Source organism: Artemia franciscana, chromosome 5 (genome assembly GCF_032884065.1).
Source record: "Artemia franciscana chromosome 5, ASM3288406v1, whole genome shotgun sequence".
Lineage (NCBI taxonomy): Eukaryota > Metazoa > Arthropoda > Branchiopoda > Anostraca > Artemiidae > Artemia > Artemia franciscana.
In genome coordinates, this window is record NC_088867.1 from 2,788,307 (window position 1) to 2,806,810 (window position 18,504).

General features: G+C 33.7%; 1 protein-coding gene across 1 annotated transcript in view; it reads right to left on the reverse strand.

Annotated features, from left to right (window-relative positions):
* Positions 1-18,504, reverse strand: part of LOC136026876 (cytosol aminopeptidase-like) — an 85,867-nt gene that overhangs the window by 10,934 nt on the left and 56,429 nt on the right. Inside the window, exons 6-7 of the mRNA XM_065703665.1 lie at positions 15,313-15,493; positions 6,637-6,783 (exon numbers count right to left, since the gene is read on the reverse strand). Of these exons, the coding sequence (XP_065559737.1) occupies positions 6,637-6,783; positions 15,313-15,493 (328 nt within the window). The remainder of the gene's footprint in view (positions 1-6,636; positions 6,784-15,312; positions 15,494-18,504) is intronic.

The following is an 18,504-nucleotide window of genomic DNA, read 5'->3' on the forward strand; positions in this document are numbered from 1 at the left end:
AAGATCTGAAGTTGAAAGATCTACATGTTAGTTGGAAGATCTGAATTGAAAGATCTACATGTTAGTTGAAAGATCCGAAGTTGGAACATCTGCATGTCATTTTTGAAATAAGAAAATATTGAAGGCTTAGAATAGCAGTTTTCCTACCTGTAAGATAAATCTGGCTAATGATACAAAGATGTACATGTTAGTTGAAAGATCTGAAGTTGAAACATCTACATATTAGTTTAAGGATCTGAAGTGGAAAGACCTACATGTTAGATGGAACATCTGAAGTTGAAAGATCTACATGTTAGTAGGTAATAGCTGAAAGAAATTAGTGATGGTTGCAAGACTTCAATTCAAATCCATTTGTTACCATTCCTTTTGTAGTACAAGTGTGACGTTGAAATCAATGAAAAGCACATCTTAAGTACACATAACGTCATACATAATAAACGTCATACATAACGTCATACATACAACGTCACACATAAGTGTGACGTTGAAATCAAGATGTAAATACATCTTAGCTTCTTTTTCGATAGTTGCTTTTCGAAAAAAGAAAATTTACCTACTACTGCTACTACTACTAGTAACAACTCACTGCAGCACTCAGCCGTCTGAGGCCAACACAGCTGCTTACACCCCTCCTACATCGCAATCTATTTCAAGCCTTCATCTTTACAGTCTCTCATGAAGTTCCTGTTTCCTTACAATCCTTTTTTACAACCTCCTCCCACCTCCCACCTATTTTTTGTTTGGCCCTAGATGGTTAGCAAAAAAAAAACAATCTTGAACAATCTTTCATCGTTCATCCGCACAACGTGTCCTAGCCATCTTGATCTTTCTCTCACTATAGTCCCAGAAAGCAGGATTGAACCACATTTTTCGTGCAACTTACTGTATGAAATACGGTCAGTCAGTCTAGTACCCAGAAGAATCCGTAGACAATTCCTCTGAAAAACATCTAGTAAATCTCCGTTACTAGTACTACTTACTAGTACTTGTTACTAGTACTGGTACTTGTAGTACTAGTAGTAGTAGTAGTAGTAACAGTAGTAGCAGCAGCAGTAGATGTTAGTAGTTAATAATTAGTACCCTGTGTTGTTTTTTACTTTTAGTAGTAGTGATAGTAATAGTAGTAGTAGTAGTAGTAGTAGTAGTAGTAGTAGTAGTAGTAGTAGTAGTAGTAGGAGGAGTAGTAGTAGGAGTACTAGCACTGTTACTATAATAGTAGTAGTACTAGTAACCAGTACTACTAGTAACTAGTAGTAAATCTAGTAAACTCCGTCTTTCAGAATGCCCACGTTTCAGAACCATACTTGACCACTGTCATTACTGTAGCTTCCAATATTCTAATCTTGGTTCACAGACTTATCTTGCTCCTCTTCCAAACTCTTTTCAACTGTAAAAAGACACTGGTAGAGAACTACCAGTTTACTACTAGTTTATTACTAGTTTTTTACTACTAGTTTATTACTACTAGTTTATACTACGGATTTATATTTATACTATACTACTAGTATAGATTATACATAATCTATACTACTTTGGGAATTTCACCAGGTTTATAGCATTTTGCCACAAAACCATTTTGACACCGCTGGTTTTGTCTGATTGACAAAATTTGGTTAAATTAACCTTTTATCATATCCAGGGGGTTGAAACATGAAATTAGGTGATATAAATATTGTTTATTCAGACAGGAAGGGTGGGGTACATAGACAGGAAGTAGAGCTCATGATGGATAACGAAGCTGCTAAGTCATGGCTAGGCTGAGAAGGTATTAATAATAGAATACTAATCGCTCACTTTATGACTAAAAAGTTCAGGGTATCAGTTATAGTAGCATATGCCCCTTTAGAACAGACTGACGGAGATACTAGTGACTCAGATGAATTTTACTTACAGTTACAGGAGCAAATAGACAGGATCCCAGGTAGAAATACGGTGTTTTACTAGGAGATTTAAACCCCGAGGTCGGTAGAAATAGAAATAGATGGTATTCTAGCCTAGGTAAATTTGGTTTAGGAAAGAAAACAGTAATGGCTACAGACTTTTGCAATTTTGTAGAAATAACAATCTAGTTATAACCAATACGGTGTTAGGTCATAAAATGGCCCACAGGTCATAAAATGGCCATATGGTAAGACTTGAATAAGGTAAGACTTTATAGAAGAGCTTTAGCAAAGGTGTTATGCCAGACAAATGTACGAGAATAACACTGCTGCGGTTAAGGTAGGAAATGAGGTTAGTAGCTGGTTTCCAATTAAATCATCATTTAAGCAGGGTTTCGTTCTCTCCCACTTTATAAGGATCATTTTGATGGACTTTGTCTTAGGGATCACAGAAAAGGCAATGGGAGACCACGGAATCAAATACTACTACTACTACTACTACCACTAATAGCTCACTGCAGCACCAAGTCGCCTGAGGCCAACACAGCTACGCATGCTCCTCCTCCAACCTAATCTATTTAAAGCCTCCCTCTTTACACTCTCCCAAGAAGTTCCCATTTCCTTTAAATCTTTATTTATGACATCCTCCCAACCCAGACAAGGACGACCTGCTTTCCGTGTAGCCCCAGACGGTTCGCCAAAAAGGACAATCTTCGGTAATCTGTCATCCTTCATCCGTAGACTGTGGCCTAGCCATCTCAACCTTTCTTTCATTATAGCCCCAGAAAGCGGGATTGAACCACACTTTTCGCACAGCCTACTGTTTGAAATACGGTCAGTCAGCCGGGTACCTAGAACAATCCGTAGGCAATTTCTCTGGAAAACATCTAGTAAATTTTTATCTACTTTTCGGAGTGCCCATGCTTCAGAGCCATATTTGACCACTGTCATCACTGTAGCTTCCAATATTCTAATCTTGGTTTGTAGACTTATCTTTCTATTCTTCCAAACTTTTTTTAACTTTGAAAAAACACCCTGAGCCTTAGCTATTTTACTTTTAACATCTTTACTGCTCCCACCATCTTTACTAATAATACTACCAAGGTAACTGAAGCTCCCAACCTGATCAACCTTTTCGTTACCTAATGTCACCTGTTCGTCTTCACTTATTCTTAGCCTTAGTGACTTAGTCTTCTTAACATTAATTTTGCAAGCCTATTTTAGCACCCTGAACTCGTAAAACCTCTAAAAATTCATTCATTTTGCTCACACTTTCATCTAATATGCTTAAATCATCAGCATAATCTAAGTCCAGGAGCGTTCTTCCTCCCCATCTGATTCCATGGTCTCCAATTGCCTTTCCTGTGCTCCTTAAGACGAAGTCCATCAAAATGATCCATATAAAGAGGGATAGAACCCAACCCTGCTTAACTCCTGATTAAATACAAAACCAGTTGCTAACCTCATTTCCTACCTTAACCGCAGCAGTATTGGGGATGAAAAACTCTCCTGGACTTAGATTATGCTGATGATTAGAAGCATCCTAGATGAAAATGTGAGCAAAATAAACGATCATTTAGAGATTTTGCGAGTTCAGGGTGCTCAAATAGGTTTCAAAATTAATGTTAAGAAGACTAAGTCACAAAGGCTAGGAATAAGTGAAGATGAAAAGGTGACGTTGAGTAGGGAAAAATTAATCGGGTGGACAGCTTCACTGACCTTGGTAGAATTATTGGTAATGACGGTGGGAGCAGCGAGGATGTTAAAAGAAGAATAGCCAAGGTTCAGGATATATTTTCAAAGTTAAAAAAAAAGCTTGGAAGAATAGGAAGATTAGAGGAATGGAGAAATTGAGAACTGAGAAATTGCCTACGGATTGTTCTGGGTACCTGACTGACTGACCATATTTCAAACAGTAGGCTGTGCGAAAAGTATGGTTCAATACCCCTTTTATAGGCCATAATGAGAGAAAGGTTGAGATGGCTGGGGCACGTTCTGCACACGAAGGATAACATATTGCCGAAGAATGTCTTTTTCGGCCCACCGTCTAGGGCTAAACGGAAAGAGGGTTGGCTTCGTTTGGTGTGGGAGGATGTCGTAAAGAAATATTTAAAGGAAATGGAAACAAAAAAGAAATTCGTAGTCATAAAGTCATAAAAGTCATAAAATCATTTTCACTCCATGAAATCTCAACATAGACACATTAGGTTATCTCAGAACAGCACCCAATAATATTCCTTATAGGCTCATAAGAATTACAGATCATAGGCATGTAGAACTTTCAGGCTAATAAACAGACGCCTGACAGATTTTACAACTTTATAGTTTATTTACAATCAAGTTGTCCTTTTGATGGAATGAATATTTGTAAAATGAACAGCTAGCCTTTCTTTGAAAGCGTTTTGGAACGTTTACAACGTTTCATGAAGTCGCATTTTTGTCCATGCTTAGGTAATTTATACACTAAATCTTAGTTTAGAAAGGGCCGTTTCCCAAATGATCCTGAAAGATAAAGCCCCCTTCCTGAAGGGAAGTAAAAAAATTGAGTGAAAAGACTTGAAGACAAAAAGACAAAAAATAAGTATAAATTTTAGGCCTATTTTTGACGTTGTCAACGTTGTCAAACGTAAAAGATTTGTCACTACTAAGGCCATAGGAGACAGTATTGAAATATCAAGTGTTCTTTCCTACGATCTAAATCGTTGAATTTCAAAAATCTATTGTCATAAGACTGTCTTTACCATCAAATTTCTTTATTTCCTTGGATAAGAGGGGTTCAGTTTTCCAGAATCAATAGGGAATCATCTAATCATCTAAAAGTAAAATTTAACCAAGAAATGCTCTATATGTAAAACCAAAATAGGACTTTTCCGAAAATTTACGCTTTCCCTCTTTATTTTGCTAAACATTAGAGAACGTCCAACGTTCAACAAACGTTCACTATTAGAGCGCTCAATATTTCGCAACAAAACCAGGAATATTACAAAGTGTCGATGAAAGTTGTCACAGGTAGTTTGAAAACGTCCAGCAGTTCTCTCCAGTTTTCTACATGACGTGGCTTTTCAAAAAACCTCTTTTTTTACCACTGTTTTCAATTGGGTCTTTGAATGTTTTACGTTTAACAGATTGGTTACAAATTGGAAACCAAACCTCAATTAACAACTGGTTTAGATGTTCTAGGTAAACGCCAAAATTTTTATGATTGTCAAAGGTATGTACCATTTTTAATATCAGTATTTTCTCCTTTTCTCGTCGTTAAGTGTCGTATTTGCCGCCAATTCCATAAAAGCAGAAAGGAAAACTTAGATATTGGAATACAAATATGGCATTTTTGTTAATTTATCACGGACCTGTTGTCAGTTGCATAAATGAAAAACTACTCGACGTTACATGGAGTTTAAGAAAAGAATAGATATGAATAATAGGTAAAAATAATAATAATAGAATAATGTGTAATAATAGGCCGAAAAAAGTCGTCGCAGGTAGTTTCTAAACGCCTACAAGGTCAGTCTACAAGACTGACCTTTTAAAAATTTTTCTTTTTATCACTGTTTTGGTTACTGAATGACTTACATTTACTAGGTTTTGTTACAAATTGTAAACCACTAGAACAGGGGCGTAATTTGCCATGGGACAGTGAGAGCATCTGCCTCCCCAGACCCCAGCTGAAATTTAGTGTCTTCAAAAGTCTTTACAAGACCAAAACAGACCTACATAATTTAAGTATCCACAGAAACAGATCAGTTTTTTTGTATATCTTTACCTTTATGGTACTATATGTCTCATTTTCCATTTTTTACTGTCATTTTCACTTGACTTGGGAAAATCGGCTCTAACTTACCCCCCCCCCCCCACAATTTTGACAAAATAGCGCCACTGCACTTACATGTTCGTGGTAAACACCATGATTTTTTATGATTGCCAAAGACAAGTGCCATTTTCAGTCACATTTTTGTTCTCATTTTTTTCTATAAACAGAAGGGAAAACATTTACGTATATGTTGAAATGAATAATCTAATTATTATTTTTTTATAAAATTAATGAAGAAATTACATGGAACTTACGGAAGGAAACATACTTTAGCCAGGTCGATCATCAGTATTTGGAGCAGTCTGCCAAGTGGCGTGGGGTGCGAACCCCAAGTGTGGGGTGCGTGGGCTTCGATTTGCGAACTTCATGATGTGAATAGCCAGAATACAGTATTACTAGGATACAGATTCAACTACATCTGATTTGAAGAGAAAAATGAATTTTTTTGTTTTTCCTTTGTTTTTTATATTTATTTACTTTTTTTTAAAGGTTACTGTCTATGAGCTGTTTAATTTAAAAAGACAACTCAACGCCAAAATAAAGTCACAACGATCATATTTTTGTGATCATTGGTGATGTTGGCATTACTATAATTTTTATATCGTATCTCACATAGGCATCAATATAAAGTATCGTTTCTTGCATCATACCGGGGTTCAATCCCAGCTGGCTTTGTGCCAACGAGGAAGGGGACCCGTCGGTTATAGATTCCCACAAAAAACTCTAAGGGCACTATGCACCAGAAATGGCTAAGGAGGTACTATTTTTATTCATATGATCATAGTTGCATCATCAGAGTCTAAATGTGTTAATTTAGCCGATTTGAAATCAGCCGATTTGTTAAAATGACAGCAAGAAGTGGACAAAGGCAACGTGCCTAAAAGCAGTATCTTCAACAAAACATAGACTAATATATCTAATTATTAATTTTATTATCTCACTTACCTTTGACATTAACAGGAAGATTCAGAGAGGCAATCGTTTTAATTGCAGCAAAGGTACATGCAGCGCCACCCATATCACCACGCATTGCGTCCATCCCTGCAGAAGGCTTAATTGATATGCCACCGCTGTCAAAGGTAACACCTTTCCCTAAGACATGAATTAAAGTCATTTATTCTATTATTTTTAGCTCATCAAAACTTTTGAGGTAGGCAATAACAAGGGACCCCAGTAAACAATATCTTAGGTAAGCCGCGTGATTTTCCTAGACCCAGTCCATGGTTTTTTACATGCCATCTATATATTTCAAGTGCAACTACATTTTAAGGGCGGGAGATTGATAGCAGCATAAATTTCTAATTCAGTGCATCTTTAAATGATATCTATACTTTGCCTATTCTGGATACTACTTATGCCACATTCCTAGGTACGAGGTAGATAAAAAAATACAGCTTTTTTTTTGGGGGGGGGGCAGTTGGGAGGGCTGTAAGTTTTTCAGCGGCTATTTTCTTTAAATGACAATCATGGTTTTATTTATACTCAAGCGACAGTATAAAAGATGCCTGGACATGTTTGCTTCAGCCTATACAAAGGCGCATATTTCTAGTGGGGTGGGGGAGGGCAAAAAGCAACACCCGAAACACGTTTCGGGAACGTCTTCACATAAAATATTTGAAACAGTTCTACAGGATCCCTACTTTAGTGAACTGACACCTAAAAATAAACTCAATATGATGAAAATGAGATGCTTGAAAAAATGAAAGGTAACAACCACTTATGCCCATAGATACACTACCGAAATTATTCGTTACTTTAGTGTAAACGGTAAGTTCGTAGTAATGCGAAAAAAAAATTATTCCCTGAACACTCAAAAGGAACGTATTAAACATGTCTTATAATACAAACATAACGTAATATACCAGCTAATGGCCTCTGATGGCTAACGGCCTCTCTGGCTTAAAACTATTTTAACGTAAAATACCAGATAACGGCCGGTAAACAGATGGTTATAATTTTAAATAAAAATATTTTGAATTCTAGCCTACTAAACTTCAGGACACATAATGATTACAAAGTACACATATTAGTTTTTTTTATCCTTAATTCTATGCAGACAGCATTGCCATATAGTCTTTTGTTTCTCCAAAGTGGACGAACAAATCTGAGCCATTCACCACTAATTTTCGTAATCAATTTTTGCGACTGCACCTAGTATTTGTTAAAATAGAGACACCGTTTGCAAATGCTGCTACTCGTTTCGAAAAAAATTGTTTATATTTTGAAACTAAAGAAAAATTCCACAAAGGACGCACTTCGGGGCAATAAGTAAAAAGGAGCTTGACTTGCAATTTAGGTAGTAAGAGTCCCAATTAGCAAGCGATAGGCATAATAAAGGCCTGCTGATAAAGAGCTGATTCCCTTAAGCAACCAATCACGATTCGGTTCTTTTGTCCTTCATACGGAAAAGACTCAGTGCTGAACAAAGCAATTCTCTATTTACCGTTTCTTGCTTGTTATTTCCAACTGCTTCGTTTTATTTATCTTTCACAGTATATTTATAAGAGAGTTGCCCCTAAATTTTGTTTTATTTTTATTAATCCTATTTTACTGAAATAAATTCTATTTCACAAAATTATATTAGTCTTTTTTTATATTACATTATATTACTATATTCATTTATTTATACATGTAATTGCTGATAATTTATCTATTTAGTATACATATATATATATATATATATATATATATATATATATATATATATATATATATACTAGCTGTTGGGGTGGCGCTTCGCGCCACCCCAACACCTAGTTGGTGGGGGCGCTTCGCGCCCCCCCCAAGCCCCCCCGCGCGCGTAAGTCGTTACGCGCCATATTAGTTACGCGCCATTGTAGTTGTGTCCCTATGTCCCACCTGTGAATATAGATATATATATATATATATATATATATATATATATATATATATATATATATATATATATATATATATATATATATATATATATATATATATATATATATATGTTTTTAACTACGTAAAACTTGCGAATATACAACATTCTTTGCTGTCCCATTGTCTGTGCATATAAATAGATTGTCAGGTTTACCGACTCTTGAACATGCAACATATAATGGTCCATGGGAAAACAATCCGTATTCAGATCTATACCTCATGATTCTAATGATTGCCCTTGAGCTTTGTTGATGGTTATTGCTAATCGACCATTCCCTGAGTCGCCATCGTCATTTATATATCCCCCTGTGCACCCCGGCGTCCCCTTTGTAGTTATGTCCCTGTGTCCCGGTCGTCATTTATATTCCCTGTGTCCCGGTCGTCATTTGTGTCCCGGTGTTCCAGTCTGTGATTTCTCTTTGAGTGTCCCGGGCGTCATTTATATTCCTTGTGTCCCGGTGTCCCGGTCGTCATTTATATCCCCCTGTGCCCCCCGGCGTCCCCATTGTAGTTGTGTCCCTGTGTCCCGGTCGTCATTTATATTCCCTGTGTCCCGGTCGTCATTTGTATCCCGGTGTCCCGGTCTGTATATACATTCGTTTTTTAATTTTGTTTTTCTCCTTTATTTTTTTCCTTTTTTCTTTTTTTTCTTTTTTAGTTTATTTAGATTTTTAGATTTTTTAGTTTTTTTTATTAGTTTTTAGTTTTTTTGTAGTTTTTACCATTTTTTTAGTTTTTTTAGTTTTTTTTTTTACTTATGTCCTGGTCGTCATTTATACTCCCTGTGTCCCGGTCGTCATTTGTGTCTCGGTGCTTTGTTGATTGCTAATTTATATTATATTTATATTTATATTTTTTATATTTATTAATATTTTTTTAGTTTTCATTTTCTCTTATTTTTCAGTTTTTTCCTTTTTTTTAGTTTTTTCTTTTTTAGTTTTTAGTTTTTTTTTGTTTTTTACCTTTTTTTAGTTTTTTTATTTTTTTTAGTTTTTTAGCTTTTTTAGTTTTTTTATTAGTTTTTAGTTTTTTTTTAGTTTTTGCCTTTTTTTAGTTTTTTCAGTTTTTTTTAGTTTTTAGTTTTTTACCTTTTTTTAGTTTTTTTTAGTTTTTTAGCTTTTTAAGTTTTTTTTCTTTTTAGTTTTTTTTGTAGTTTTTACCTTTTTTAGTTTTTTTTCTTCTTTTGTATTAGTGTGAAATAATTCAGACGTCATATGCGGACAAACACGACGTCACTCGACAGACAGACAGACAGACATAACCCACAAACAACTTATTTTTATATATATTTATTCATATTTTTTTAGTTTTCTTTTTCTCTTTTATTTTTCAGTTTTTTCCTTTTTTTTAGTTTTTTTCTTTTTTAGTTTTTAGTTTTTTTTAGTTTTTTACCTTTTTTTAGTTTTTTTTAGTTTTTTTAGTTTTTTAGCTTTTTTAGTTTTTTTATTAGTTTTTATTTTTTTTGTAGTTTTTGCCTTTTTTTATTTTTTTCAGTTTTTTTTAGTTATTAGATTTTTACCTTTTTTTATTTTTTTTAGTTTTTTAGCTTTTTTAGTTTTTTTTTCTTTTTAGTTTTTTTTTGTAGTTTTTACCTTTTTTAGTTTTTTTCTTCTTTTGTATTAGTGTGAAATAATTCAGACGTCATATGCGAACAAACATGACGTCACCTGATCCATCCACAGACAGACAGACAACTTATTTTTATATATATAGATATATATATATATATATATATATATATATATATATATATATATATATATATATATAAATAAGTTGTCTGTCCGTTACGCCAGATTATATCTTCTATATATATAAAAGAAAACAAACTAGAATGTAAAAACTGGAAATTGCATAAATATTTCGAAATATTTTGACAATAGATTAAAGTAATTCGAAAAAAAGAAAAATGGTAAAAAACTAAAAAAACTAAAAAGAAAAACTAAAATAAAAATTAAAAAAAATTAAAAAAGGAAAAACCTAAAAAGAAAAAACGTAAAAAAATGAAAAAGATAAAAAACTAAAAAAAAACTAAAAAACAGCTAAAAAACTAAAAAAAAGAAAAAACTAAAAAAAAACTGGGAATTGCACAAATATTTCAATATATTTTGACAATAGATTAAAGTAATTCAAAAACCTTAAAACAGATAGGCCTACCCCAAATTTTGAGGTTTAATATAAATTGTTGGAGCTTTAGCATGCTTGGCACGTAAAGATTTTTCCAAGTGTCAATGTTAGAATGAACATTGACAAATTGAAGAAAACAAATCAATAAAAAGAAGAAACTAAAAAAAAGAAAAAACTAAAAAAGAAAAAAAAACTAAAGAAGAAACTGTATCTATATATATATAAAAATCTATATATATATAAAAATAAGTTGTCTGTCTTTTATGTCTGTTACACTATGTCTGTTACGCCAGATTATATCTTATCTATATATAAAAATAAGTTGTATGTATTTTTGTATTGAGGGTTTGCATATGACGTCTGAAAAATAAAGAAGAAAAAGAAAACTGAAAATTAATTCTGTTACTTTTAAATACTATTATTTTTTTAAATACTATTATTTAGCGTAAATAATAATATGAATTTAGCCTTACCCAAATTGGTGTCAAGCTTAAAAAAGATCACCGTTCTCTCACTACCTCTATAAAAAGAAATTCCATGAGAAAAAAAAAATCTAAGAAATAGTATACTCATCAACGCAAAATATTAGCCTAATCCTCAAACTAGCTTCATTTTCTCTGTTAATTAACTCACTTGGTAAACTAAAAACACCCAAGCTCAACAGGGCGAAATGGACGAATAGAAGAAGAAGTACCTTCGAATTACAGCATGAGGATGTTTTATTTGGGTTGTTCCCAAATAACATTGAGTGAGTGTTAAATTAAAATTGATTGTTTCTCCCAAATGAGATTGAATAAGGATGAACGTTCGTGGATATTAATTCCAGCCGTTCGTGGTGATTATTTCGAGCCATGGATATACGTCTGAAGCAATATGACGATAATCCATGCTGATATTCAAACACAAATACCGCTGATTAAAAATTATATACTACACATAAGAGAGGCCACGAACATACCTGAACACACCATGGACATACCTATAGCCATGAACATACCTCTAAAGCATTGTGACAATAATCCACGCTGAAATTCAAACAAAAATACCGCTGATTAAAAATTAGATATTTCACAAAAGAAACCCCAAGAACATACCTGAACATACCATGAACATACCTCCAGCCATGAACATATCTCAGAAGCATAGTGACAATAATCCAAGCTGATATTCAAACAGAAATAACGCTGAGTAAAAGTTAGATACTCCACATAGAAGATACCCCGAACAAACCTGAACACACCATGAACATACCTCCAGCCATGAACACATCTCTGAAGCATTATGACAATAATCCACGCTGATATTCAAACAGAAATAACGCTGAGTAAAAGTTAGATACTCCACATAGAAGATACCACGAACATACCTGAACACACCATGAACATACCTCCAGCCATGAACACATCTCTGAAGCATTATGACAATAATCTACGCTGATATTCAAACAGAAATAACGCTGAGTAAAAGTTAGATACTCCACATAGAAGATACCACGAACATACCTGAACACACCATGAACATACCTCCAGCCATGAACACATCTCTGAAGCATTATGACAATAATCTACGCTGATATTCAAACAGAAATAACGCTGAGTAAAAGTTAGATACTCCACATAGAAGATACCACGAACATACCTGAACACACCATGAACATACCTCCAGCCATGAACACATCTCTGAAGCATTATGACAATAATCTACGCTGATATTCAAACAGAAATAACGCTGAGTAAAAGTTAGATACTCCACATAGAAGATACCACGAACATACCTGAACACACCATGAACATACCTCCAACCATGAACACATCTCTGAAGCATTATGACTTAATCTACGCTGATATTCAAACAGAAATAACGCTGAGTAAAAGTTAGATACTCCACATAGAAGATACTACGAACATACCTGAACACACCATGAACATACCTCCAGCCATGAACACATCTCTGAAGCATTATCACAATAATCTACACTGATATTGAAACAGAAATAACGCTGAGTAAAAGTTAGATACTCCACATAGAAGATACCCCGAACAAACCTGAACACACCATGAACATACCTCCAGCCATGAACACATCTCTGAAGCATTATGACAATAATCCACGCTGATATTCAAACAGAAATAACGCTGAGTAAAAGTTAGATACTCCACATAGAAGATACCACGAACATACCTGAACACACCATGAACATACCTCCAGCCATGAACACATCTCTGAAGCATTATGACAATAATCTACGCTGATATTCAAACAGAAATAACGCTGAGTAAAAGTTAGATACTCCACATAGAAGATACCACGAACATACCTGAACACACCATGAACATACCTCCAGCCATGAACACATCTCTGAAGCATTATGACAATAATCTACGCTGATATTCAAACAGAAATAACGCTGAGTAAAAGTTAGATACTCCACATAGAAGATACCACGAACATACCTGAACACACCATGAACATACCTCCAGCCATGAACACATCTCTGAAGCATTATGACTTAATCTACGCTGATATTCAAACAGAAATAACGCTGAGTAAAAGTTAGATACTCCACATAGAAGATACCACGAACATACCTGAACACACCATGAACATACCTCCAGCCATGAACACATCTCTGAAGCATTATGACAATAATCTACGCTGATATTCAAATAGAAATAACGCTGAGTAAAAGTTAGATACTCCACATAGAAGATACCACGAACATACCTGAACACACCATGAACATACCTCCAGCCATGAACACATCTCTGAAGCATTATCACAATAATCCACGCTGATATTCAAACAGAAAAAAAACGCTGAGTAAAAGTTAGATACTCCACATAGAAGATACCCCGAACATACCTGAACACACCATGAACATACCTCCAGCCATGAACACATCTCTGAAGCATTATGACAATAATCCACGCTGATATTCAAACAGAAATAACGCTGAGTAAAAGTTAGATACTCTACAGAAGAGTCTTTAAACATAGTCCTGTCTCACTGATCCCCCTTTTTTATCACCAGAAAGCACTCTAATCGCTCAACTCTTTGTCGCATGAAGTAGATGTTAATAGGTTGGGAATGTTCTCTTTACTAGGATAATGTACTGTTAGAGTAAAGATAGATAGAGACCTTATTACGTTACTGGAGAAAATCTTCTTTAGCTTTCTCATAATTCGGACCTTCCTTGCAACTTTACTGCAAATTAGCTCCAGGAGGAGTTTCTAACTTAGGTATCCATCTATAACGGCACCAAGGTATTTAACGAACTATACTCGTCCAGTTCAAGTGTTGCAAATTCTTAGTTTATAAAACCATGGATAGTAGTTGGGGTTTCTTGTGTAACCCAAAGAGTATAGGTGACTTATAAGAGTGGAAACTGGCGCTAGTGTTGACAGAACAACCCTCAACGCCATCGAGCATTTGGCAACACTTGGCATTTTTTTTCGAACTTTGTAATCGATATTCCGTCAGGGATTGAGTTCAGATACTTATAACTACACTAATTTTACCAACCACACAAACTCACTTAATTATTTGTGTTATTATACTGAAAAAATACCTGGTATAGTCAAACGTTAGATGGCGTTGAGAGTTGTTTTATTGACACTAGTGCGAGTTTCCATTCGTTTAAGTTACCCATACTCTTTGGTGTAAATTAGATATTGTGATCCCGTGTTATAAAACATTAATTTGTCCGCCATATTTCCAGCCATAGCCATAGTCCATATTTCAGTCCACAGCCATAGTCCATATTTCAGTTTCACTCATACAATTTTACTTCTCCAGAGTTTCAGTTCCGTCATCAATGCCATTTCAAAATGCACATCATTTGCAAACAGTGCTATAACTAAGTTTATAATTACACTGACAGAAAAACCAGATCGATAAACCCTCCATGGCTTCGAACGAATCGTTAGTAAAGATTTTTAAAAAACGTTGGACCGAGTAAAGCCCCCCTGCGGAACACCATATTCAACTTTCTTTGTGCTGGACATGGGACAACCAACACTCACTTGCAAAGAAAAACTATAAGGAAAAACTTCTAATTTCTACCCAGAGTAAAAAAAAAATATTACCAAGTGAAAAAATATTATCAAGAAAAAATATTAAAAAGTGATATGTAAAAAAATGAATATAGAAATATATAAAAAAAAATATTATCAAGTGAAAGTTCAGAGATATCAAATCGGTATAAAATCATTGTTAAGGTATATTTTATAGTAGGGTTTCATTGGTAAGGTATATTTATACCCTGCTATTTTCAGATCACCCTGAAGCAAAGTACCGGTTTCTGGCACTTTGTGTCATAAAACAGAAATTTTGGTCCCAAATAGGGCCAAAATGCTATCAAGTAAAATCAATGCTATCCGATCAAGAAGTATCGGAAAGATTTTTGAATATCCTCGCCGTTTCAGATGCTTTCAGATGACTTTCAATTACCTCTCAACAAGTCTTTTCGAGTCCTTCAATTGCTCCTTGACCTGAGAGACACCATCCAGAAGAAATTCCAGCAGTACATTAATTGTAGAAAAGCGGAACATTCGACTAATTTCTACCCAGATTAAAAATAAATAAAAATATTACCAACTAAGGCTACAGGCTTGCTGTTCTTTTCCCCTGCCATATAGGATAATTCGAGAAACAGAGATGGCTCATCAGATCCTCGGCCAACGCTAAGAAAAGATCCCATCTTATTTCTTTCGGCCCAGGCCTTATCGTGAACATCTACTCCAATGCCTGATTTACCAAGCATTTCTAAGGCATGCTGTAAATATATTTATTCAAATAAACACAAAGTAGAAACAATAGGGAAAATCTTTTCAAGATAGTGGAAATCAATTCTGTGAATATTCCGACCCAATATCCAAGGGCGGTATATATATATATATATATATATATATATATATATATATATATATATATATATATATATATATATATATATATATATATATATATATATATATATATATATATATATATATATATATATATATATATATATATATATCATATATTTTCTCATATTCTAATGTAAGTTTATATATAATATATATGTATATATATATATATATATATATATATATATATATATATATATATATATATATATATATATATACATATACATATATATATATATATATATATATATATATATATATATATATATATATATATATATATATATATATATATATATCTATATATATATATATATACATATATATATATATATATATATATATATATATGCGTGTGTGTGTGTATATATATATATATGTATATATATATATATATATATATAAACTTACATTAAAATGTGAGAATTAAAACTAATAAATGTGTTTTAAAAAACTTCTTTGGAACAGCCCTAGCATCATTACTTCAACGAAGTTCATTCGCTATTTTCAGTCGCTATTTTCGCTATTTCTTTTTTTTTAATATTTTTTTTTCGTTATTAATAAAAATAATTTATTTGTTTCTTTCGTTTTATATTTCAGAAAAAAAAATAATAACAAATATATTCCCATATGTGTTTTTATTGCACGCAGAAATACCTACAGTTCCCATTCTAGCTGCTACGGTACCTGATTTATCAGACGTTTTTTAAGCATCCTGAACATAAAATGTGAATATACTATTTACATACTGTAAATACTAACAAACGGTCAGTTTTTTATTTTATTTCGAAGAAAGAAACAATATGCCCGTTTTTATCAGCTAAGACCGTATATTTTTGACAGAAAACAACGTTAAAGAAAACCTGAGGACCCTGATCTTACTTTTCAGGTATTGTTTAAGAAAATCTTTACTCATTCTTCCCTGATCATTGGTGTAGGGACTTAAGAATTTCGTCAAAGTTCTGAGTTCAATGTCCAATTCAACTGGAATAATTTTGACTAATATCAGGGAGCTCCAACTCTAGCAACTAGAGCTTTGATAAAGCAAAAAACAAAAATATTAGAAAAACGATGCAAGATTACTGGGGTAGGATTTTAGCAGGAAAAAAAAAACAGATATAATATGGCCAAATCTTTTGTTATTTATGTTTCTATTACCTGCAAGATGTAAAATTCAGATTCCAGCTACTAATATACCAGAATTTTTAAATGCACCAAAATAAGCATCGAACCATATGCTGAGTTAGAAACATTTTCTCTAGAAAAATTCTTTTTTTTTATCCTGTAGAGCATTAGAAGACGTATTGACTGTAGAGCATGGCAACGATTATATACGCTTTCGACTTTATACTTTGCAACAAGTGATATTTAACCCTAATTTTGCGTCATTTTGTTATTCACCCAATATTTTATTTTCTTCATAGCTGTTGGAGTTGATCCAAATTAGTTTTAATTTTATTTTTACGTTTTGATTTCCTCTTTGCTTAACTAATTTCCTCAGTTCACTTTCCATCATTTGCCTCACTTCCTTTTCATATATCACAAAACTTATACATTACTTGCACACATCAGTTATATATATACTACACAGGCTCTTCTTTTTTTCACTTTTTCATTTTCCTTTTTTCCATTTTTTCATTTTGACCCTAATTTTGCGTCCTTTTGTTATTCACCCTATTTTTTATTTGCTTCATCGCTGTTGGAGTTGATCCAAATTAGTTTTAATTTTTTTTTTACATTTTGATTTTCTCTTTGTTTAACAAATTTTCCCAGCTCACTTTCCTTCATTTGCCTCCCTTCATTTTCATAAATTACAACGCTTATACATTTATTACACACATTAATTATATATATACTACACAGGCTCTTCTTTCTTTTTCACTTTTTCATTTCTTCCTCTTGTTTCAGGTCAGGATTCAGCAAAGGACGTAGGACACAATATGTTGTTCGGCCTAAGCCCAGTCAACCTAATTCGAAGATCTATGAGGAAGGGCAAATTTCCTGTAAAGCAAAAGCAACAAGAAATTCAGTGACAATTCTGGCCTCTCTTGCGCCCGGGAAAAATGTTAATTAGCCCCCCCCCCTTTCTCCCTTAAAATTTTCTGGCAGAATTGAAACACAATTTTCATTACTAACCAAATTATTTTCAATTGGTTACTTCATAATTTATATTTTATTAAATTGGTCCTTCGCGAATTTATATCGAAGTGTATGATACTTCTACAGACTTCTATCCCATAGACTTCTAAAGCGCATTCTTGCCAAGGCTGATTCACTTGAGTTATCCGTACATTGTAGTGTTGACATTTCCGCTGCATTTGATTCAGTAACCCAGTCTGATGTGTTCCACACCTTGCTAGATGCCGGTGTGAACACCCATATAGTAGCTATGTTATCATTTTGGTACTCTAATAACTATATAAGAGTGAAACTTGGGCTTGAAAAACTCAGTGAGCCAGTTAAACTAAAGAGAGGACTTCGACAAGGTTCCCTCTTAAGTCCGATATTATTTAACACGTTAAAATTTCTGGCGGGCTAGGATTTGATACTTGTGATTTGAGTTTAATAAGCTATGCTGATGATTTACTTATGTTGAGTTTCTCATTGAGTGTACTGCAGGATAACTTAGATGAGCTTGTATCTGGTTATAGTGTTATTGGTCTACAAGTTAAAGGCCAGAAAACTGAATTTCTGGTTTTCAGCTCTGCGAAACAAGAGGCACCAGCACCAACTGTATCCATAGATGGTGCTATTAACGCACCGTCTTCTTCACTCAAATATTTAGGTCATCCGTACGGCCGAGATAAGAAAACTACAAGAACTCTTTTCTTTGATACCCTTGTGTCTAACCTGTGAGTGAGCTATGCTAAAC